This window comes from Schistosoma haematobium, chromosome 1 (assembly GCF_000699445.3).
Source record: "Schistosoma haematobium chromosome 1, whole genome shotgun sequence".
NCBI classification, from domain to species: Eukaryota; Metazoa; Platyhelminthes; class Trematoda; order Strigeidida; family Schistosomatidae; genus Schistosoma; species Schistosoma haematobium.
In genome coordinates, this window is record NC_067196.1 from 21,551,255 (window position 1) to 21,576,009 (window position 24,755).

The window sequence follows — 24,755 nt, forward strand, 5'->3', positions numbered from 1 at the left end:
ACAACTTTGAAATATATCTGAATATTGGGAACTGAAACAGGGTCGATATTCATTCTTAGTATAAACGTTCGTTTTAAAGAAAGCTTTATTTTGCTATTGAACAATGAATAAAAAGACTGAGGCTCGATTTTTTATAACAAATTATGTAATAAAGTAGACTGGGTAAAATTAAATAAATGAAATTTTATAATTCGTAATACGACAGAAGGCTTTCTCAAATTCAAGCAAAAATACATGAACTGAACGAAGAGTATTTTTAAAAAATAAGAAATCATCATTACGGTCTGCAATTATAAATTCAAATTAATATTCCTGAGAGCATATTCAAGGTAAATACATCATTTAATACTACAGCGTATAAATTTAGGATTGTTAGTGTGGTGTGTGCTACTGACGTAGACAGATATAAGTAGTATATAGCACCAATCAGAAATGGGAGGCCTGGTAGTAGAAAGTTGGGAAGACGGATCAATGAGAACGGGAACAGATAGTAATCCTTATGCAAATGAAGGAACAGTAGAAGTTAAAACAATTGATGGAGTTTTTGCAGAGGAAGTATCGAATGTGTGGTTTTCACGTTTTACCAAAGAACTGTAATTTTGTACTGAAGTACGTTTGGTTGTCCCAGACTGCGTTCATATTCACCATATTAGTACCGTCCAATGGAATTATTGCTTTTTAAAAGATCTAGTATGCCATATTTAAATGGAATAGTTTTATATGCGAATTGATATTTTGAGACAAATTACAAATGATATAGAGTTAGAAAACTAACATAACTACACTTCAGATCAAAAGGTTTAACTGCATTAACCAGCTGAAACTTACAAAACAACTTTTTTTAGATATTTGTGATCATTAAAATCATAGTTAGTTATAAATTAATTGCTCTTTAGACCAAAAACAATACAAGGTCGATTATTTCGAGAAAGGATTGATAAACGTTGAGACATAACATCTATTTACAAAAGTCTACTGATAGATATAGAAAAATTAAAGACCACATGAAAGTGGGAAGCCAGCAAAAGCCCATCTCTCTCAACTGCAAATTTAAAGTTGATGACGTTACATGAATAATCCTGAGGCTCAAAGTTCCATTATCTAGAACCTATTGTACATTCAGACACACAAAGTAACTCAAGAATTGTTCCTTTAAATAAATTGGAAGCTCCTCAACAACATAAACTCTTTAACTGATATTTTCTAGTATTTCAGTATTATAGTAATTCACGTAATCAATTAGATTTAAGCAATAACATATAAGCGTCTTTGCATTTGGTTGAATTCCAGAGTAATTAAAGATCTCCAGGATTTTTCACGTAATTCTTTACTTTTTTTATGTAACTGTATCTTATTATATAGACTTAGCAACAATAAAGTTTATGAAATGCGTGGGTCACAGTTTATTACTTTTGCTTCTATACTATCCTATATATAGCAACCCATTGATTAAGTGATTAATGGGTTGGACTTTCAACCACTAAATCCAAGGTTCTCTCCTCGCTCCACTACAGTTTGGATAACGTGGTAGTGTCATTAGCCATCACACTGCGAGTGATGTTCATACCTGAGTGCCTGGTGAATTACTATTGTTATCAACCAGAAACATATTATCAATTATACGCCCATACGACTGGTGTTCGGATTAAAAATAAGGAGAAAGCTTGCGTTAAAACAACTCTTTAAAAAAATATACATATATATATATATACAAACCTATGAGAACTATACAAAATCAACAATCATGAACTAACAATCTTTAGTATTAGAAAAAAAAATAACAAGCAAACTTTTTTCTCATAGTGAGCAACAGGTTTCAGGTAAAGAATAAAAAGCCATGAATGGAATTCATAGTTGTTATGTGAGTAGTGAGAAACACTCATTTATCTACGTAACTACCTTTTTAGTTGTAAAATATACATACACATAAATTTAAAGAATGGAAATATTTCATTTCCTAAACTGACTGCAAAAAGAGAACGAAAAGAGTAGAAAAAACAACTGATCGAAAAATCATTCAATAGAAAATAATAATCATGTATAGTGATGATGAGGCAGTAGTTGATAAGCATGACATGAGATCTGATATATATCATTGTGAGAGCTCAAGAAAATTCCTACAAGCTGTTGACTCCTCGTCTTTAATAGTTGTATTTTCAAAACGGATAATTCTGAACTGTATGGAAATTTGGCAATGTGTGTGTGTAGGAGAGATCAGTATGACTACTGGTTGGTAGTGAATTATCATCTTGATGTTGAATGTACTGAGGAGTAGGGACCATAGTAATTTGACTTGGCACTGAGTCTGTAGATGCACTATCGGATGGTAAAGTGGCAAGTTCAAAACTTTTCTCTTGTATAGGCCAAACACCATGTTCAACAAGATTGATCAAACGACAACTTGTTGGGTCTTCAGCTGCTAATTTGACAAATACCAAATGTTCAAGGCACTTGTATGCGATGGATCGTAAAGGAGGTAATCTTAGTAGTAATTTTGTGAAACGGGAAGTATCTTGGGGTTGATTAGTCGTACAATACGAATGAAGAGCTGAATAAAGCTGCTCCCTGACAGCTTCTACGCGATGACGTGATGATAAGCCATTAGCATCTAAGAGAATAACGAGAGAAAACCAAAATATTAATTAGCAGTCTTGATAAGATCTACAGTGTTTGATTTCCAACAACATATATATACAAAAAGTTGGATGATGTAGGAGTTCAGATTAAAGTACCAAAAATAGGTGGGCAATGAATAAATCTAAAATCCGGTCGACGGGTACTATTGATCCTTTTGCTTGTAAGTTTACAAAAAATAGCTGTTGTCATGAAAAATTCAAAAGGGTGAATCGCGACAACCAGACAATAAGTGGACACCACATACGATCACTTTTCAAGTGTTTCAAAAACAACATACTTACGATGGATGAATGAAACAAAAGATTTAAATATTTTCATAGCTTACTTAGACACGAAAGTACGTAAATGGGTTTGAATGAGTGAAAGATATGGATGTTTAGAACACCGACGATCATAAATATATACCGTTCGATCAAGTTTCTGGAATAGACACTGATAGGTAAATGTAAAGTGATTCGATGTTTTCAAGTGAATAAATATAACAAACGAGTGTTCTTTTTAGTTCAAGAACTTTACATGAATTTCCTTACACGGTAAAGGATTTAACTACTTGATGAAAGGAACACGGTAGCTGTATTAAAAAGTGGAAAGGAATGAACAGTCATTTCTTTGGGTAAAAACTATTCTTATGGCTCTTGTGAGAAAACATGGTCTGATATATTTTTAAGGATCTATGGACACAGATCATGATCAGGGACAAGTTAAGAACCATCGAAGGAAACAATTCCCAGGGAAATTCACCAAATGTAAATAAGGATACAACAACAACGATAGTTTTTTACTTGAAGTATATCAAAATCTACAAGTGTTTTGGAGAAAATTACATGTTCCAAGACGATTATTAATAGCAGAAGAATAGACATAATACTAAGTCATCCATTCATCCGAATTATAACAACACACTCGAAAACAATAGCTTCAATTTGATTTCTTTAATTTACTATTCAGTACGGTGGAAACGATTATTAATAAATTACTGTAAAAAGAACTGACTGGATAACTCACCAGGATTAAAAAGAATAATAGCACGTAGTAAAGCTAATTCAGTTCTTTGTAACGATAAATCACGAAAACGTGCAACAAGTTCATGAAGAATTCTATCAACAAGAGGGCCTAGACCATGTGATTTAGCCACCTCTCTACCAAGATGACGTCCAATTGATAAAAGTAGACCGTCTCTAATAACAGTTGAATGATATGCTGAGCTGATTAGAACTAATTCAGGCCAAGCTTTAAAAAAAATAAAGTACAAATAAGGAACGAAAATAATCAATTATAATTTGATAACCATCAAAATAAAACATTATAATAAGTCTAAATATTTAGTTTCTTCATATAACAAAATATCATAATTTGTTCAATGAAACAAATTGACAATGATTGAAGGTTTCTAATTAATTAAATTTCAAATAGGTTAATATCTTAACCATAATACAATAACTCAAGTACAATAAATTGTATGAGTAAATACAAGTATATATATATATATTAACTGGAAGAAAGAAATAGTGAATCAAGTGAAATTGAAAATGACTTCGTTGTGTATAAAATAAACAATCTTGAAATAGATTTTTTTTTTGTTGTTGCAAAATTTGAGAATATTAGATGACTACTCACATTATTTATCATGAATTTTAAATAAATGTAATTTATATAATATCTGAGTATAAATTTATGAACTAGTGATAATTTCATCTACTGATTAAAACCATAGTTATTAGAAGACACTAGGAAACTGAAATAATGTTAAAAGTCAATTACATTCACTAATAAACTATATCTTAACTTAATCACTATAATCATTGTATAATTATGAGTTTTGTTAAATAAAAGTGTACTTACCAGCTTTTATTAAACAGAACTGATCATCAAAACTAAGATAGGCAGATGAAAATACTGGTAACTGACGAGCCCAATTAACTATTCGAGGTAATTGTTGTTCTATAGACTGACAGATTATGGTCAATGGATGTAAACCAGTATCATCATCACCAGGTATATCTTCATAAATTGCTTCACCTCTTTCTGATACAGCCAATTTAGGATCCATGCTTAATTCAGCCGAAAGTAAACATCGTAATGTTAAATTGGGTAGATCTGTTTCGTCGGATAGCAATACATCATTAGATTGAATACAGGTAGTTGAACTTTCTGATTTAACTTGATTAGATTGTACGCAGTCAGTAGTGGTAATGGTCATAGAAATACTAGGTGGTGAATCATGATTAATGTTCGGATGTTGATCAGTAACAACTGAGTCAGCAGATTTGTTACTAAATGCTGAACGACGCCCAGGACCTTTCTTTTCACTCTTTGGCGGCTTAGGAATTGAAGGCACTGGATTTGATGATGGTTGGCGATGACGCTCTTCTTGAACAGCTGAAAAATATAATAATATGTATCAATTTCTATTTTATGATAGCAACAGGCATTACATAAGAATATATGTAAATAGAAGGATATAATATATGTGAAGTGGGGGGGGGTGAGAAGAAGTTAGTGTAATTTATAACCTAGTACGCAAACCTGAATGTAACTGATCAGTTTATTCTTCAGACTGAAACCAGCCATTCTGTTTCATGACTTTATTGAAAAGATTTTCTTGACTAAATTCTGTTTTCAAAATATTTATCAATAATTAGACTAGCTGAGTTCATGGTGATCTATTTTGAGTTTAACATACAACTATCATTAAGATTTCATTGCTGACACCCTCCAGAAAATTGACTGATGATTTCCCGCCTAACAGAAACGATAAGCAATTTAAATAAGGATAGTTTGTAAGAATTTATGACTTTTGAATATAATATGGGTTAAATTACACCATTTTCGTCTTTGCTCCATTATGGGAAGCACAAGAACTACAAGATAATGAATTTAGTGATCATATAAGAAAGTTCACTAGAGCTAATATATCTGTCTGTGAGAAATTATCACGAGTTTGTGTAAAATGCAAAATTTCTACGCTAGTTCTATAGATTTTCTGTTTAGCCAACTATTTTTATGCGTTTAGTACAACCGTCTACTGGTCAAACTAGGTGAGTAGAATTAAGTATGAGGAGAAAAAATTCATTAAACATTAAATTTCTACAAAAAATTCCCTTCGGTTTGGGCACCTGAGCAGTATCACAGCCTTCACACATCGAATGAGATTTGTGTGGCGCATATGTATTTGGTGCCTCCTTGTAACAATATCTATGTGTTAAAATAAATAATAATAATAAATACAATAAAATATACAAATATTCAGTTACTTAATGTAGTTTACTGTATTTATAAATAGAAAATTTGACTAGTCTGTAGGTTACAGAAAAGTTTACATTAAAGTTCCGTTGGATGACCAAAACCTAAGGAGCTGGTATTTTTGAATTTGCTATCAGTAGCAATGTGATTATTTTTCTCTGAAAATCTGGTTATTTTACTCTACTATGTTAGTATCTAAACTAAGACAAGTTTTCAATAAGAACTTAGTTAATGGTTTTCAATATCGAAGAAAGATCCCTTACAAAGTAAATTCAGTTACACAAAACGCCAAATGCTTAACATCATGACTTACCTTCCTTCTTCATTCCCTTTGCTAAGCACTGCTCAAAACGGCAATGCTGACAACGTGTACGCTTCCGTCTGTCTACAGGACATTGACCTGATTCCCGACAAACATATACTAATTGTTTACGCACTGTTCGTTTAAAAAACCCCTTACATCCTTCGCACGAAATTACACCATAATGTTTGCCACTGGCTTTATCACCACAAATTACACAAATTGGATTCAAATTAGTTGTATTTACAGAAGTAGCTGATGAAGACTGGCTAGCCAATTCGGAAGGAATTTGTTCAAGGAAACATTCCCTACTCTCAGGTTTTGTCTTGTTAGGATCGACAAACAACAACGTTGGACTAAAATAGAACAAAATGCATGAGAATATTGATCAAAACATCATTTACGGGAATCGGTTGCTTGAAAACAATATAAGTAATGCCACAGTCCTCACGAATAGCGGAAGTTTACTGAACAAGTTTTGCAATATGATTAATATCGTGAATGATTTGACTTTGAAGTGTCTAGTGTTGAAAATGCTTTTGCCATGGATTTTGCAGCTACTGAAAGATATCAGTGAGATGTGTTCACAACCTCTAGGGAACTGAATTTTGCTCTATTTACCCTGAACCTGTAACCTTCAGAGCAGTAACCAGTGATACTATTGTTGAGATGTTTCGAAAACATATTACACTGAAGGGATAACTAATTAGAGCTAGTTTCATATGGTGCAAACTTGCTTAAAGAAGCTTTGAATACACCATGATAATAAATTCTAGTACAAAAGAGAAACCTAAGATTGTTTTCAATGAATCATTATCGTACCTCTGAAAAGAAATAAAGTGAACCATTGTTCACTTATTGTTACATAATAAACATTATAATCCTTTCAATAAGATGACATAACTAAGTTAATTTCGCTTTGTTTGCTAAACAATAAGTTCATAAGTTAAATATGATGACGTCATTTCAATAAATATCATTATATCAACTCATCTTTAAAGTAAGACTTCAAGCAAAACACAAAATTGATTATAATTGAAGACTTATGGTTTCAGAGACTTGATTAATCTGAAGTGAAATCAAATTAATAACAGTTTAATGGTAGTCTAACATTCATCCATTCATGATATCAATTGAAAGGCAACAATCTCCACAACACTATGCTAATAATTTTCATGTGCTCACTAGTGACTAGTTTCAAGAGTTTTCTGGAGTTTCAGTGAGAAGCCGATACTAGTGTATTCCAATCCGTGTTGAGTAGAGACAGGTATCTACCTCCAACAATTGGTGAATAGTTGTGCAAGATCATGAATCGATTGGAGTTAAACATTAACACCGTTGGATGCCGGCTCAGTGGACTAGATGTTAGGCGTTCACCCTGGATTCGAGTGCCCGCTTGTGGGATTGTGAATGTGCACTGCTGAGGAGTCCCATACTAGAACGAAGTGGCCGTCTAGTGCTTCCAGGTTTTCAATGGTTATCTAACATTCATTTATTCATGAGATCGATTGAAACTCAACAATCTTTATAACCCTATACTGATAGTTTAAGAATTGACTAGCTAGTTGGTTTTAATTTACTACTATGTTAAAGTCGATTTAGAAGTATTAGCTTCGAATCAGGAAGAAGTTAACGGTGAAAATCTCTTAGAAAATAGCTGATCAGTTATTCAGTTGAATTGATTTTGTTGATCATATATCATGAAATATAGCACAATAAGTGAATAAACTAGTGAATTATCACATTTTCGTTTAAATTAGAAGTGAATTTGAAGAGTATGTGTAGCAATCGGACTTCTACAAACTTTATTTCCACTTATGTCATCCATTTATAAGCTTGTGGATTATCTAAATACGTTGTCAATGCTTCCAATTTTTCGAAGAATAATACAATAAATTTTTAAAAATGATAATTGATTGCATAAGACATCTTGAGAAAATGGTTCGAAAATTTTAGGTATAGAACGTATATTGTCTAACAACAAAATTTATTTTGACTTTAATAGATGAAAGGTTTTATATCCCTTTTTAAACAGGCTTGTGTTAAAATGCTTTATATACAATGAATTTATACTTCATTTTGAAAAATTCCAAATAACAATTACATGTAGTCAACTTTGATTAATAAAATATAAAAAACATAGGCGGATGTTATTAGCTACAACTGAATTTTTAGCTCTTCTCTTGATTCGAAGTATAAAAAAAAACATCACCTAAACATACTTAGTAAAACTGCAGGTAGCACGTTTTACCAATGACTAGCAGGTTGACAAGTAGATTGAGTTAATACGTTGCGATGACCCTTAAAAATTGGTCGTGACAATACTTTTCTGCAAACTATATTGGTGTTTGTCGGTCAAATAGGTGTATAGATAACAAAGAATACTAATTAGGTTGAATGTAAAGCTAAACCGCCTGATATATAGTAGAAGCCAAAACTATACACCGCTGATTCATTTTATCAAAAACACAATAAAAGTAACATCATAGTTAAATAGATCTATATATATGGGGAGCGAGACAAAGAATGTGTATGTCAGTATAGGGTTGTAGAGATTATTGAATTTTGTTGAAATCATAAACCAACGTTAGACCAACATTGAAGGCATGGAAGTACTGGACGACCGTTTCGTGATGGTATGAGAAACCTCAGGAGTTTATCCATGGCTTGAATGAAATTCAACAATCATTACGACACCATACTGACAATTATCGTGTGCTCAATAGCGACTAGCTACGAGACAAAATTTCCGCAGTTCTGGTGAGAAACCATGACCAATGGAGCTAAACCGTGACAGGTGCGAGACAGATACCCACCGACGACAATGAAGGATGGTAGTGCAATGTCATAGATTGATTGAACTTAGACTTGTGCACTGCTGGATACCAGTTTGATGGTTTATGGGTTAAACGTTCGTGAGACCCTGGGTTTGGTACCCGCATGTGGGGTTGCGAGCGCTCACTGCTGAGGAGTCCAATATTAGAGCGAAGCAGTCATCTAGTGCTTCTAGGTTTGCGATAGTTGTCTAACATTGATCGGTTCGTGATTTCAGTAAAAGGATGTAGATATTGTTTTTAGTGTAATTACTTTACTAAGTACAGGGTTTGCGTATTTCACTTTGAGACAATTTTGCAGGAGATAGTGATACTACATACGTTTAATCTTACCATTTTTTCAACGATTTTGTTATTCGTAGTTTCAATTTCATCCCACTGTCGATAAAGTGTAGTAACTTGAGGTAATGAATATCTATCTCAGATCTTATGTTGACTATAACTAACTGACTGAATACTTGATATTCACGTGACCACAACAAATTGTATTTAGTTCATCACTTAGATTAATTTCATTAGTTTGAATTTAGATAACAGTACAAACTTATACAATAACTATATATAAGAATTAGAGGTTGAATTAGACCAGAAATATGCAATATAATTCCTCTTTACCCAAGCAGATTCAGTTTTCAAGCTGCAAAACCTAATCACCTCACATACTTAAATCTTAACGCTTATAGTAAACACCATCTTGTTAACGGTCACTTCACAAGCGAATCTCGGTGTTTTAAAGAATAATTTAGAAAAGCTTAAACCTTAGCATGTTTCTTTATGTCAAGAACATTCTATTCACGACTTTTTAATTAAAAATCGTGATTACATTTCACATCAATTTAATTAGTAAGTCATCAACAACATAGAGCCTGACAAAAGTATGTATTGCGCCAACTTGTCATGTCCCATTAGCACGAAAAGATGAGTAGCAATAGAGGTCGAAATAATGTAGTACCAATGACAAAAGGAGCAAGCGAGCATTGAGAATAAATTCCGAATAGACAGTGGAAGGGTATGTATGGAAAAGTATTGAAACTCAATATCTTGAGGATGATAAAGAGTGAATGGATCTGGACCGTTGTGAACAATTTTGAGCCATACCAAACAAAGTTTCTAAACATTGGTTATGATAATCACGTGGACCCTAACCAGTTAGTCTGAATCCACCAACATGACTCAGACCAAGGGTCAACGACTTCGTAGACTGGTGCCATATCTTCTTCTTCTAAAGAAGTCAAACATTGTCTAACGAGATGAGCAGTGGTTAGGTATAAAACACATCCTAACCACCTCAGTTGGTCAACACCCATCACCTTATCAACCAAATTTTCCACCCTGTGCCCAACCTGAACACTGCCAACTAAGTCGTCCCAGTGAATCATACTTTGAAGATACCTATGACTAAAGTTGTCCTTTATTTTCATAGACCATGTTTCACGGCAATAAAGCAATACGGAGCGGATCGCTGCACAGTATACATCCTCTTAGATCAGCAGACGAGCATCTTGCCCAAACCATAAGTGACGCAAGTTACCAAAGACCAACTAAGCTTCTAAACACACGCAGAGGTTTTATCAGATACCAGTACACCATGGTTGATGAGACTTCTACGTTGAGTGCAAAAGTTAACTCACTCAGCTACTTCACTGTCTATGACCAATCTGGAGGCTGATGCAGACCAGTGATGAAGCAATATTTTGCATTTAGTAGAAGAGAAGCGCATCCTGTACATCCTTGAAATATTGCCCAGGGCGACAAGAAGAATTTGGACTTTTTCAGCGTTTTCACTAAACGGAACCATGTTATCCAAGTATTCCAAGTCAACAAATATACTTCGTGGTAAACGATTATTTCCCAAACATTTAGACGAAGAGAATACAATTTCTAGGAGAACACCTATGACCAAAGCAAATAAGAGGGATTGTCAGCTTGGCTGCTGAGACTGGACCGCCACCCTACTGTTCTGAGGCGTTAATCTATAAAGATCGAATGTTTTCGCCCACCTTAGATCACCTACAGCCTTCTCAACCTTATTAAGAGTCAGAGAACTTGCGTCAAGTTGACAGGGGATAGAGCGTAACTGAAAAGTAGCTGGAGGCCAAATGAACAGTTCTCTCCTGGACTGAGATTAAATAAAGGTTCCGTATTCTTCCGAGACTGACTAAAAGCCGACGTTTAAATACCTGTTTTCTTCATGGTACGAAATCACCATCTAGCGTCACTTATCGCCGTCGCCTTTTCCATCTATTTTGCTCTCGTTGCTCACTACTGCTTATAATCATTATGTCAACTTTTCGTTGGCCTACACTTGAGGTGTCAGTGCTATTCATCATTTTCTGAGCCTGTCGGGATGAGTTTTTCGAGCATCTATCAGTTCAAAAGATGCTAACAAAATTTACTGATATTTTCTAACCGGTCGATCTGAGTTGCTGGTAGATCTTATTGATGTAGCTTACAGCTGTCTGAATATCATCCTAAACTTTTCCAGGAAGTGTCTTTCCACAATTGATTAGATGATTAGCTAATTCTTCCTGGTTGCATCCTTGACCATTTTGCCCTCGAATAGATATCTCAGGAGTCTTCCCGTTGCGACTTTTCTACATCCCGTAAAAAAAACATAATTGCGTGCTCTCACTAGGGTATAATCAGAGTCCGGTGATAGGCTCCGAAATGAGCGACAGTTTTCTAAATGGGCTCTCCACCGGTGGCTAATGGAGATATAGGTTGTGTCCATTACAGTGATGTTAGGGATTTCCAGGTTAGAAAATGTATCTAGTTATGCCTAAAGTTCCTACTTTCCAAAAATAAGTGATTGTCTAAAGCCAAATACGAGAGACAAACCATCGCTATCTGTTCGCTGGGCTGGAACTCCAAAAGACTACCTAAGCATTTTTCGGTCTGACTTAGCCTATCACCAACTGAGGCACTAAATTCAACTGATACGATTACTACGCCTGAAACTATGACTTTTTGGAAGAGGATGGAAAGCTTTCTATAAAACTCATCTTTTGCTCCATCGGAGATGCAGCCAGTGGGGTATAGACAGAAACGACGAAGAGACAATTGCACATGTTTCCGAGTTCTTACTACACTGTTTAGAAGGACAAAAAGTAGGCGACTGTCGATAGGAATCTAGTCAAGTCCCTATTCTACATCCAAACCTAGTTCTATACATGCACCGCCACAGCCACAAAGGATGGCGGTCTAGCATTAGCAGCGAGATTGACTGAGCTCTTAGGCAGAATCTGGGGTCTGGACGTAATCCAATCTGACTGGTCTCAATCACTGGGTGTGCCAGTCCCTTTTTTCCTCTTTCCAAATTTATTTCACTGGATTATAGTTATTGAATAACATCTTCAAACCCTAATCTTTCCGGTCACTGCTTATACTTTTGCTACCTCTACCACTACGGGATTTGAATCGACAATTACATCTCTGTGTTAATGCGGTATGGCAACTCGAACTGATGTACGTACGTACGAAGTTCTACGTTGTTGATGACTGACTGATAGCCACGAAGGATTGCTGTCGCGTCTACAGATAACACGAAGGGTGTTTGGCTTTGGCTCCCCATAGTGGCCAGATGAGTGAATGACTACGCTAGGAAAGGGTATGTGCACTTCGGAGACAGAATGCATCGATAACACGAAATTCTAGAGTCCTAACTAAGGAAGCCTGTTGTTCAATATGATATAAGGTTTGAATATTCAAAGCTCCAATATGTAATTTAGGGTGAGATTTTTGGAGAACAGGAACAGTATTTTGTGAACTCTGATTGTTGGCACTGATGGTGATAATGAGGGTGGAAGATATATTCAGACGTGAAGAATGGATTTGGTCGCGAACAATGTGGTCTTTAGTGGTTTTAGAGGAATGAGGACAGTTATACTTTCCAGATTTTCCACAGTATGGAGGGATATTTCTCTTTGAAAAAGAAACAGGGTTAGCAGTTGTCTTAACTTCACAGAAATATGACAGCATCGCCGAAAGGACAACATCTTGAGGTTGAGTAGCTTTAGATGTGCTAACTCTGTAATTTAAAGGCCTTGGAGTCAGGGATGGGATGTCACTTTGAAAGTAGAACCTCCCTTACTCTCTACCGTCCGTCGTGAAAATGCAGCATAGCTGTAGTTCCTGTCTCATCCTTGTACAATCAACAGTACGACTTCGCCTTCGAACTTTAGGTAGCTGATTTTAGTTACCGTTCTCCAACCGATCTGTCTGGCATGATAGGGCTTGAATAAACGAATGTTTCACCTAACATAGTTCATATGGTCATCACGAGGAAGGAATTAATCGCCACATCAAGGTAGCAGACATCAACTTGGTATTCACAATGACATAATGTTGGGATTGAGTGCATTAAATCAAATATTCCACTTATGAAAAGAATGAAAGAACATAGAGAATTAAATGTTACCGCTGTGAGATCTGTGCTTGGTACCATTAAGATTATTTGTGTAATGAGTATGTTTTAAACGTGAAGGTGTAGTTTATTGCCTAAGAAGCAGTTTCCAACCAATATATTAAAGGTTAAAAACGTACTTGGCATACAAGTCGTGTTACTAAGTGTTTCAGATGACAATATTCTATGATAAGAATAAAAAATCCCACACAGATACAAAAAACTCTAGCAGGAAAAAAACTTACGACTGAGAAACAGTAAGAGAATTAGTCTCAACTTTTGTAACTTGGGGTAAATAAGATGTGGAGGTTTCGTTTGAACTCCCAGAAGCAAGCAGACTAGTGAATGGTTCTGATACTACATTATCAGGGTACACAGTGTGTTGGTGAGTATCGGGAGGTAACATATGAGGAAATTTTTGAGGTGTGTTATAAACAAATTCCTGAAGATGAGTACTGTTAATTGAATCAGCTATGGGACAAAGATTAAGGTTGGTATCCGAAGTAACCGTACGAATATCAGTATGATTGTGAAGATCTGTTAAGAAGGATTGATTAATTATTTGAGGATGGTCAGTGTAAATGAAAGAGGGTTTTATATCGACATTTAAATTGGCGTTACTTGTGTCGCAAGAACTAGATTTTAGTGAGATTTGAGATTTGCATGAGGAATTAGTTATGGTTTGGATTGCTAAAAGGAAAAATAAAGATAAAAGAATGACATGATGTACAATATATTTAAATCTCTGAATAAAGTTCTCTGAAATTGAGTTGTATGATGAAACAAACGGGTTCATAAGCAACACGACTTAAATCTATGGAAGATCGACCAAGCTACCATAAATAATGGTCTAAAGATATTTGCTTTAGTCAGCTAATCAGTCACAACGTAAAACCTTGTACATATGTACATCGGTTCAAGTCGTTATACCCCATTAACACAGAGATGACATTGTCAGACTAAATCACAGAATAGTAGAGAAACTAACGGTATCAGTGGTAATAGAAAAGATTGGGGATCGAAGATATAATTCGAAAAGCAAATATGAATCAGTGAAATAAAAACGAAAACGTTATAAGGAATTTAGAATCTCAGAATTTGGGTAAGACAGAGAATGGACACATCTGTATCATTTTGAATTATGTCATTCAATTAACTAACCCCTCTTGTGTATCTTTATCACTACGCACCACCAATGCTAATGACTTGAAATGACGAAACGTTATTCCTGGTCTCCTGAAACTACGCTGTAAACTACATGTTGGAGCTTTCAATGTTCGAACCTCGTATCGATTAGGACAACAGGCTTCTTTAGCTAGGACTCTGAAAATGTCGTGCCATCGATGTATGCTGCGTCTTCAAAACGAGCATACAGGATCCAAGTACAGTCATCCACTTGACATTTGCTTTAATTCATGATAAAGTTTACAGTGCTCAACGGAATGCGATAAGGCGTAATATAACACGAATTAGTCACTCAAATAAAAACAATAAGGTCTAATGTGACTCTTAAATAGCTGAAGTGCTAAGTCCAATCTCCATAAGTAATGCTCCTGCACAACAGGGGTCGCAAAATAGAACTAGGCAGTTATTCAGTAGTTTTTGTCTCGAATTGACCAACACTGTGAGCATTAACAGTTGAAAGAACAGTTCGAATCTTCAAAGTCCATCAAGTCCTAATAAAACTTCAGTGATCCTTAAAGTAATCCTAAAAGAAGGAATATTTATGTAGCTAGTATTTATTAGATTGTATGAATCCAGGAATACGGTAAGAAATTTATGTATAATCGAATGGAAATACAGTAGATCAATCAATAATTGACCAAAATTTGGATACCCACAACAACTAAAAACAGAACTTACGATTATCAGAAAGAACTGTACTATCAAGCATATCATATATTTGCTGACTAGGTGAATGAGACCTATTAGACTGTACACATGTAAGAATATCTGGATCTGACTTAAGAATATCATTTTCCAGTTGGTTTAGTGGAGGAATTAAATACGAATGTGTATATAAAACGGATTCGTCTGAGACTCCATGATTCATATGAATGGCATCATGATTTGCGAAGACAGACATAATCATCCAATAAACAACTGATCTCCAAATTGTGTGGTTATTTTGCTAATGTAGGCAGAACAAAGAGCACTTCATATCTCATTTACACAAACATACCTAAAAACGAATATAAAACAGAAACTAAATCACGAAAGTAATGTATTAAGTAACACCCGGTATATTTCACAAAATAGGGGATCAGTACATTGTAAGTCAGATGGTCTAATCAAATTCCTATCTGATTTTATCTAAAATATAAATGCTGGTACAACTAGGCGCCAATACAATTGATTCGAAAATTTGTAACAAGGAGGGTGAGTATAATGAAAAACAAATGGATGAGAACAAGTCCATATTTCAAGTCAATGAGTCACATCTCTAGCACCACAACCAAGAAGTCGTGATCCATCAATACATGCGAGTTTTACAACTTTCTTTTAAACCATGGAGCCGTCATAAACGGACCAATGCTCTGCATTTTTCCCCCAGTCGCAGTGTCAGTAAATAAAGCAAGATGTAGAATTCACTGGGATAACATCTGTAAAACATGTCTAACAAGGCGAAGTCGATTCTTCAACGTGATGACGCCGAGTATTTGTCACTGCTCATGAACTCAAATTGCTTAACATTAACATTAATTAGTGTTGATAATATATATCAAGAATCCTTCGGAGATATTTATGATCGAATACAGAGAGTAAACGAACATCCCCAATTTAATGAGGCTGTGTTTTGCATGCATAGAGCAGCACACTCTCACCGATACGTTGTTGACCCGACCACAATAACCCCGCGATGACGACAAACATGGCCCAGATTGGTATAAGCCATTCTGGCTTTAGTCATATGTTCTTAAATTTCGTCAATCACAATACCAATAGCACTCACAGAACTACCAAGCTACACAAGCTTTCTGACTACTTTTAACGGATCATCAAAGGATGAGCTCCAGCACAAGCTTTTCCCAGTTTCGTGAAAGTACTTTGTATTTAGATGTAAAGTACACATCATACCTACGGATGCTGATTGTCAACTAATCAAGTGCGATTCTCGTGGCCTGAAATATCATCGCACAATAAAACAAAATCATTCACATACCGATGACAGAAAATTTTATGAAGATAAGAGATTCACATCACCATCGTCACCACCTCTATTATGTACTTCCTTCTGAGGAGTTTCCAGACTGCCATTGATGACAAAGTTAGAGAAAAATAGTGGGGTTGGGCAACTCTGCTTAGTCAGAAACTAATTCCTGTTCCTTTGGATAGTTTATTTTAACTGAACAACTTGTACTTTTTGTTGTAATACGGTTTTTCTAGAGATATATAGCATAGCATTTGAATGTTGAAAGGAGTACGTGAAAATAATGTTATGCAACACTGATCATCTGTTATGAGTAATGAAGTGCGAGATCAAAATATCTAAGATCCAATTATATTCTTTACTGTTACATGGATATGTGCCGACACAATATAAACTATATAGTCTCAAATAGTTTATGGGATCTACTGGAAAATAAAAAAGCCTAAAATTGAGAATCTATCGTATAGACAGATTAGAAACCTAGGGAATAACCAAATGATTTAGGGAATAATTATGTCCTAATTTGTATTTCATAATGTTTGCTTATGCACTTGCTGGAAAAGTGCGTTGGGAATTAGACAAAATTCCATACTGAAGAAATTTATTTTGTAGAATTAAATCAACTTTTCGAGATTAATCATATTTATGGCACTTTCCTCTAACGTTGAGATTATGTGGATAAAAGATGGATTTTTACACCAAATGCCTCGTACAAATGTAGTGAATTATGTAAGGTGTAATTAAACCAGAATACACTGACTTTTTTCAAATGACGTGTAATAAACTATCTCTAATTTTTGTGAAAAACTAGCGCAATCTTCTGCGTTTTTGAGCATTAACAGTTTGATAACTGCGCGCTTTTCGAGTTTGACGTGATTTCCCACCAATAACTGGAAATATTCACCCTTCCAATACTACATTGGAATATTTAAACGCTTCTAAGTATACATATTGAGTCTTCGTCTCGCTGGTAGACAACCATAACAACAAATTCGACCATAATCATACCAAGACTGAACAACTGAGCGGTAGGTATAGCCCTCTTCCTAGTTGCTTCAAATGAGACAAAAACACATCCATTTGCTTGCAAACAAAGGACTTGTAGATAAGTTACTGAATCCATGAGAAGTTGTTTACTAGAACGGTCAAAAATAACATGGCAATTTAAGTCTCTCAGGTTCTATTCTTGCGTAGAATATATTCACTTATCTCTATTATTTTCCTCCTCTGGAACTTTTTTCTCGAGTACTTCCTCCCTAAATTGTCTCACATTTTACCTTTTAATCTATTAAATGGCATGCACAGTAATAATGTTTTCACCATTGCTAATATTATAACTACAAGGACGACTATCAGAGGAAGAGGTTTTAATTTAGATGTTATTAATAAGTCAAAAATCCTCGTTTCTAGAAACAAGATCATAAGAAAGCTCAAGAAGACACCAGAAAAAATCTTCGGGAAATGTGTTCAACATGGATCACTCAACTTAAACGACGAAACTGGACTTCTCACTAAGTAATCAGGATCACACTCCTACCCAGGTCTCTACTCCTAGTAAGACTAGCATGCAAAACAGAAACAGGTCGTCCTAAATTGCTCGCATTGCCTACTATTAGAGAAAAACAGCACAAAAACGATAATTGAATCGCATGCCCGTCACCCGTAAAAACCAGTGACTTGTCATTTGAGTGTAAGTTTTGAAGTGGATGGGTTCACTTTCACTGCGATACAGCAGTACCTAGGCAGTACTATGGGTTTGCACTAAGTCATCCCTGTTCGTGGTTCTGGTACATTTTCTCAATTGTACAGAAAACACACCAACTGAACTAACAAAAGAGGGAGGGGACAAAGATGCTAGACAAAATCTTCTGATTCTGTTTAGTGTCCCAGTGTCAGAGAGTAGCTTATTCGACGGCAGGACAACCTTTGATAAAAATGAGTGGGACAAATAATGTACAATGATGGGAAAGAGTACCACTTTAGCCCACAAACACGATATGCAACAGTGGCGTTGGCTATCATGCAGCATGGACCTTCACAGCACTACGATTATTAGCGTTTTTAGGCTATCCCGTCAGTAACATCTCACAACCATTAAGTCTCCGCATCTACCTATAATCCTGAAACAGTGAGCATAAGACATTAACACAATGGTGTGAGACCTGTTCATGCACTCACTAGATTCGCACCAACTCCCAAGAGAATGGAAGCAGGCCACTCTTACTACAATCTTAAAAGGGGGGACAGAAAAAATTTAGTTACCGACCGATTGCATCAATCCTAATACTCTCGAAGGACTGGTGAATGAACAAATGAGGGAATATACGGATAAAAACAACATCCTCCACGAAGCTCGAAACGAGTTCAAGAAAGGTAGGTCATATGCAACCAATCTCCTCATAGTATGGGGAATCTGGACGACCTAATGGGACCATAAGATACCAGTTAATGCAACATTCCTCGATTTCGCAAAAGCCTTTGACACAGTACTTCATGTACTTTTCATAGCAAACATTGCAGTATTAATGGCCCACTTTTATCCTAGATCTGAAACTATTTAAGGAACAAGATAAATAGAGTGCACGCAAGTTGGGAGGTTTCAACATCAGGAGTTTCGCAAAGAACAATCCGCTAACAATTGTCTCTTCAGAGAGCGACCTCGAGCTTGTAACTACAGAGACTAAACAACGTTCAAATTACACGGAAGATGAAGCCAAGGCAAAAGCAACTCTATATATTATGCTCCCGAATGCCCCGTTACGGTCGAGGGTGGAGACAATCCGTCTCCCTCTCGAAAAGCTTCTACATAGCCATGTATATACAGCAACTGTCAGAAAATCCCTACTCAACAAGTACGGAGCTAACACAAAAATTGCCCATAAAAAGGTCGTGTGTGACCGACCTCAAGCAGTTGTCCCTTGGGCACTGCGGTCACGCTCCCAGGTCACTAAGACCACCTCTAATCCCATTTTTTTTTCAGGTACCTCCAGAACAACCCTTCCACGGTGTGGGCGACCGGGAAGTGATAACCGCCCTCATACCTCTAACAACACTCAAGACCACTGTATTCATAATCAACCTCCGTCTTCACTTTCTATTATTCCTCCTACATCGACTTTCACCTCTAAACTTCCTTTTTCGGCTTCCCCCTCAAGTGTCACCATAGCCAACGGTTCTAGTGCACAAAACACTGTCCCAGGTCTACTGAAACGTCGCTCCAAACTATACATTGGAGCCTTCAACGTACGCACCCTAAGTCAAATCGGTCAGCAGACTTCCTTGGCTAAAACCCTAGAATCTCGTAACATTGATGTGTGATGTGTCTCCGTAACACGCAAACAAGATCCTAGTGTGATCATTCATTTGACCTCACCTCGGCAAAACGGAGAGCCAACGAGATACACCCTCCGTGTATCTGGCGACCCGTTGGCTAGTTCTCGTGGACTGGCAGGTGTAGGCATAGCACCAAGTACGCGGGCAGAACAAGCACTATTAGAGTGGATCCCCGTTAACGGTCGTCTATGTACTGTTCGACTAAACAGCTCCGTAAGAACTCGGAAGGATAGGGACACACGTCGTTGCCTTTTTGTCGTTTCTGCCTACGCTCCCACTGACTGCAGCTCGGATTGAAGTGAAAGATCAATTTTACAGAAAGCTAAACGTTCAGACATAGTACTCGTAGCAGGTGACTTTCATGCCCAGGTAGGTAGCTTAAACCAAACATAAAGACATTTAGGTGGGTATTTTAGTATTCCAGTTCAGCGAACAGATAATGGTGATATAGTCCTGTTTGTTGAAGACGCTGATAAAATTCAGTATTTTGGTAGTACTGAGCAAAAATGCCAGGATGTTTGGGATGCGCTTCTCCTCCTTTAAATGCAAGTGGTTTCTTCAGGACTGGCCTGCGTCAACACATGAACTAAGGACAGGTAGTGAAGTAGTCAAACGCATCGACCCACAGAAAGCTGTAAAGGACTGGCTTCTGTTGAACTTTCAAAACTCCTTGGTTGGTGCCCTAGAGATGGAGCAAAACTGGCTAGAAATGTTATCAGACATAGATAAGTATAGAAGCCAGTGGCGATCTTGATGAAACTTTATTTTACGTTCTTCATAAAAGTGAACTTCTCTAACTGAAAATTTTTTTCCTTTTGTATTTTTCCTAACTGCACTGATTTTCTCATTATTATTGTTATTTCACTCATACAGTAATTTATGTTGGTTGTTGTCCTTCTTTATCATTGTATGCACTTTACATTCTGTATTTTTTTTGCGACCTCTTTGTTATTGTTGGGAGCAACGTACTTGGTGTCCCCTCGAACCAATGTATACGTGTTCAAGAAATAAACAAACTTCATGTGTGAAGAACTTGGCGCAATTATCCCAGAGTTGTTACCAACACTTCAAAACGTACGCAGCGCCTCAGCTAGAAGTCCACGATGTAGTAGTGCCCCAGTTCTTCGAGACACAAATCTCTTGAACGAAGGACAAAGATGGAAAGTTACATTTGTGGTAGGGTTAAAACATATATCGTACGACAGACTAACACCTGAGATTATTCTCGCTGGGCTACAGGGAGATAAGAGGTAATCTTATAGTGGAATACATATGAAGTAAACGAGACCACCCAACGCAAAGATATTACCAGGACATCATCACCACGCTTCTCCAGACAACCTTCGCAAGATTGCAAATCAAAAGGCAAACGCTTAGTTACGTTTTCACTTTACCCAAGTTACAATTTTCCTAAATTTTGAATGCTCTCCCAGCCTAAGTGAACACAGCCCCCAAATCCCCTGGTATGGCCAAGAGTGGGGAGAGTCCGCTTTCCCTTTCGAAATGCTCTCACATGGCCATGTGCATGGAACCACCGCCATGGAAGTCCTACTCACTGCCTTCTCTCGGCGAGGGTGTTGTCTACGAAATTAAGAGGACGAAAAGCGAAGCTCTGGCGCTTTATCCAGGTTGGTGGACACGGAGAGTCCACCTAGGGGAGTTGGAAAACCTTGATTCCAATACAATAGTGCACATGAATCCAGAATCCTGAGGGAACAAATGGCATATGAACCAATCGTTGGTTACCGACTACCATGGGATCGCATCTCCATACATTGCTCCACTGCCCTGTGGATCAGACTTTTATGTCAAAGGTTGCGGACGTGGCCCCCTAAGAAAACCACCTGCTTCGGTTTGCGCACCCGGACAGTATCACAACCCTCACACAACTTGTGCGGCCCATATTTATCTGGTGCCCCCTTGTACCAATATTCGTGTTCAAATAAATAAGTAAATAAGTGAACACAGCCCCCTCATTGGATAGCTTCGGGAGATTTGACAAAAGCCTGCTCACCCATGGATCACCATCTCCCTCTTGGACCAGCAGTGTCTGACACATGTCTTATAAATTACCACGGTTATCATGACCGCATAACTCGTAACTACTACTTTTATATTTTCAGTCTCATTTTCTTACACATCAATTAATTAAAGTGTTTATTTATTCGTGAAATAATTGTCTCCTCTCAATACTCGAATTGTCACTCTTATTGCAACCAACCAACCTCCTGACTGGTAACTTAATAGCTGCTGGCATCCGGAAACCCTACAGCCCTGAGACAAAGGCACTTAGCTACAAAATAAACAAAGCCACAAATGAATACCACAATGACTAGAATTATTGGTCAGGTGACTAGAATACCATCCATTTTACTTAATTAAATTCTAGGAACTGTACCAAAGCAAGAAGCAAGTACAAAGAAATCAGTTGATTCATACAAGCTTGTAACAGATATTAGATAGCAAATTGGGATTTACCTTACTCTGCATGACAGAAATAATGTGGAATTTCCACACATGAGTGAGACTATAATTTATGGCTAGACTAATTAAATTTGATATCAGGCCTTCAATCTTCGCGCGAATTTTATCTATTCATTTGGTTCGATATTATTTTGACATTATAAATTATGTCAGTTCGAGATGAAAACAATAAATCTAATTCCCAATCCTAATGTTCAACTGTAACCCTAACTCTAATTCTTCACACTAACCAATAACCCTCATTTAACCATAGTGAGTTTGTGGATATTCCATAGTTATTTTAGCGTCGCCCGAAGGTCGCATATAAATCGTAGTCTCATCAAGCGAAAATAATTAAGTGCATACAACCTAATTGTCGGTTAAAATTAAGAGCGTAGACTAGTTGTTTAGACTTTCAGACAAACAACCGCGACTAAAGGTGTCCCAGTACCACGCCAACGACTAAAGAAACGAAACCAACTCCATGTTAACCTACTTATCACTCGAGAAAACAACAGAAACCCTAGACCTTAAAACACAATAATCAAAAGAGAATTTTTCGAACCACACAACCGGAATGCTGATATATATATATATATATATATATATATATATATATATATGCGTCCTATTGCACTCGCAAATTTGCTGTAAAGTATCTTCCGTGAGCAAAAGAAAAGTAACAAATATGTATGAAAAAAACTAGTCGTCCAGTCATATTTATTACTAGATTACATACCGAGATTTGACCACAACCAACAAAAAACCTAAATCCGACACTAATGTGTAGAACGCGCCACTTCAAGAAGGAGATACAAGACAGATTCAATATACGATAAATAAATTCGTAAAACCTACATGCTTAGAATTATCCACTACCTGTAAATTTAATTACTAACCTGTATTCTACGTCATTTCGTCTGAACGAGGACAGTGTCAGTGAATGCTGCATAAAAGATCGTTTGTTATAGGTTTGTGGCGTCCAAATAAATAAGTTGGTTGTAACTGACTTTAAAGTAAATCATCTAACAATCCCAGCCAGTTAATCGGGGTGCACACCATAGAATCCTCACAGTTAACCTCAGTGGGTCATTTTTGAACACTCAGTACCTTTAAATTGACAGCAGCATACAAAGACCTCATTTATGTAAATATAAGGAGTTACTCAGTCATTATGTTATTCGGATTGTAAATTATTATGTATCAGTGTGAATTTATCTTTGATCTTCCCCCTAAAGCGATTTTCCAGACTCCACCAAGTTTGTAACTTACGAGTTATGTCAGTGTTCACAAAGTGATAGATCGTATGGAGCTATCGAAAATGAACGTTACGGTTAAGAGATGGGAAGAAAGAAGACAAAACCTGTCTTATCTTTATTTTAGAAAGGGTCATATATCTAGATTGTGTAACTCATGTTTAGAGTGTGACGTTGAGAACTGCTAGATTCAACATCATTCAGTGTTAGTGATGGTATTAATAACTATGTAGGGATGTTAGTTTGAAATTGGAGCTCATTGAAGATGTTTTTGAATATTATTCCGGTTAAACCGTATGTTTCCAATGAAACTTTCGATAAATCACACCCTCCTGCATAGCGTTTCTGATACTTCATTGGAAGGCGAAGAATTGGTCAGTTGATTTTCGAATGTAAAGAAGCCTTGGTAAACTTAACGAATCTGAATGTCACTACCGCCTAGAAATGATTGGAAGCGAATTCAGAGATATATTCGCCAGGTGCCAGTGAGTCTGCGGATTGCCAGCACAGATGATTCGTGTCAAATTAATGTGGGCTTTCTCGAGTTTCGTGCTTGTGAGTCCCCTCGGTCTACCGGTAAAAGAAACCAGGCTACTAGAGAATACGTTTTTATTCTTAAATCTCGGAAGGTGATGTATTGTGTACTTAACTGGTATTGTTTGGTGGTTGAAAGATCTGTCATTTCAGCACAGTTGTCAACTACTTTCATTTTTTCCTTGGGACTATATGTAAAGGAGATGCCCAACAGCTATTAGACGAATGGATAATACCTGGCTGTAGCATGTAGCTGAATTCACTTAGAGCGATTTTAGGCGCATCTAATGTTAGTCTTCAAGACCCAGCAAACAAAAGTGCGCCTTCAGTTACAGTTGTTTAACTTATCTTTAATTTACTTTTGAAAAGGTGAAGATTCGGCTTGGTTAGATTTGGAAATTCTGCTAGTAAATCCTGGTATTTTGCAGTTGTTGTTGGCGAAATATTAAAGAGGAAGAATGTATTTGTAGAATCTCAGCGAAAGAATTTGAAGTAAAGTAAGAATCAGTAATCTAACGTCTAGCGTTTTAAAGACCATATTTGGGATAAAGATAAACTGATGTATTTAATGTGAATGAAGACAAGTTATACAGAATGATCA

General features: G+C 36.5%; 1 protein-coding gene across 1 annotated transcript; it reads right to left on the reverse strand.

Annotated features, from left to right (window-relative positions):
- Positions 1 to 276: 276 nt before the first annotated feature.
- MS3_00004912 (uncharacterized protein) lies at positions 277 to 23,187 on the reverse strand. The gene is made up of 6 exons (XM_051212889.1): positions 15,281 to 23,187; positions 13,663 to 14,107; positions 6,194 to 6,537; positions 4,480 to 5,016; positions 3,643 to 3,867; positions 277 to 2,608 (listed from the first exon to the last, which is right to left on the reverse strand). Exons 1-6 carry the CDS (start codon positions 15,507 to 15,509, stop codon positions 2,157 to 2,159), a joined length of 2,232 nt encoding a protein of 743 aa, XP_051073403.1. The 5' UTR covers positions 15,510 to 23,187; the 3' UTR covers positions 277 to 2,156.
- Positions 23,188 to 24,755: the final 1,568 nt, after the last annotated feature.

What these genes read in the sequence shown, in the direction of transcription:
- MS3_00004912 (XM_051212889.1), bottom strand. Translation starts at nt 15,509, where the DNA reads ATGATTATGTCTGTCTTCGCAAATCATGATGCCATTCATATGAATCAT. An exon ending in TCTCTTACTGTTTCTCAGTC is followed by an intron (nt 6,538 to 13,662) that starts GTAAGTTTTTTT and finishes GTTCTATTTTAG; the next exon opens with TCCAACGTTGTTGTTTGTCG. An exon ending in GTTCTGTTTAATAAAAGCTG is followed by an intron (nt 3,868 to 4,479) that starts GTAAGTACACTT and finishes TTTTTTTTAAAG; the next exon opens with CTTGGCCTGAATTAGTTCTA.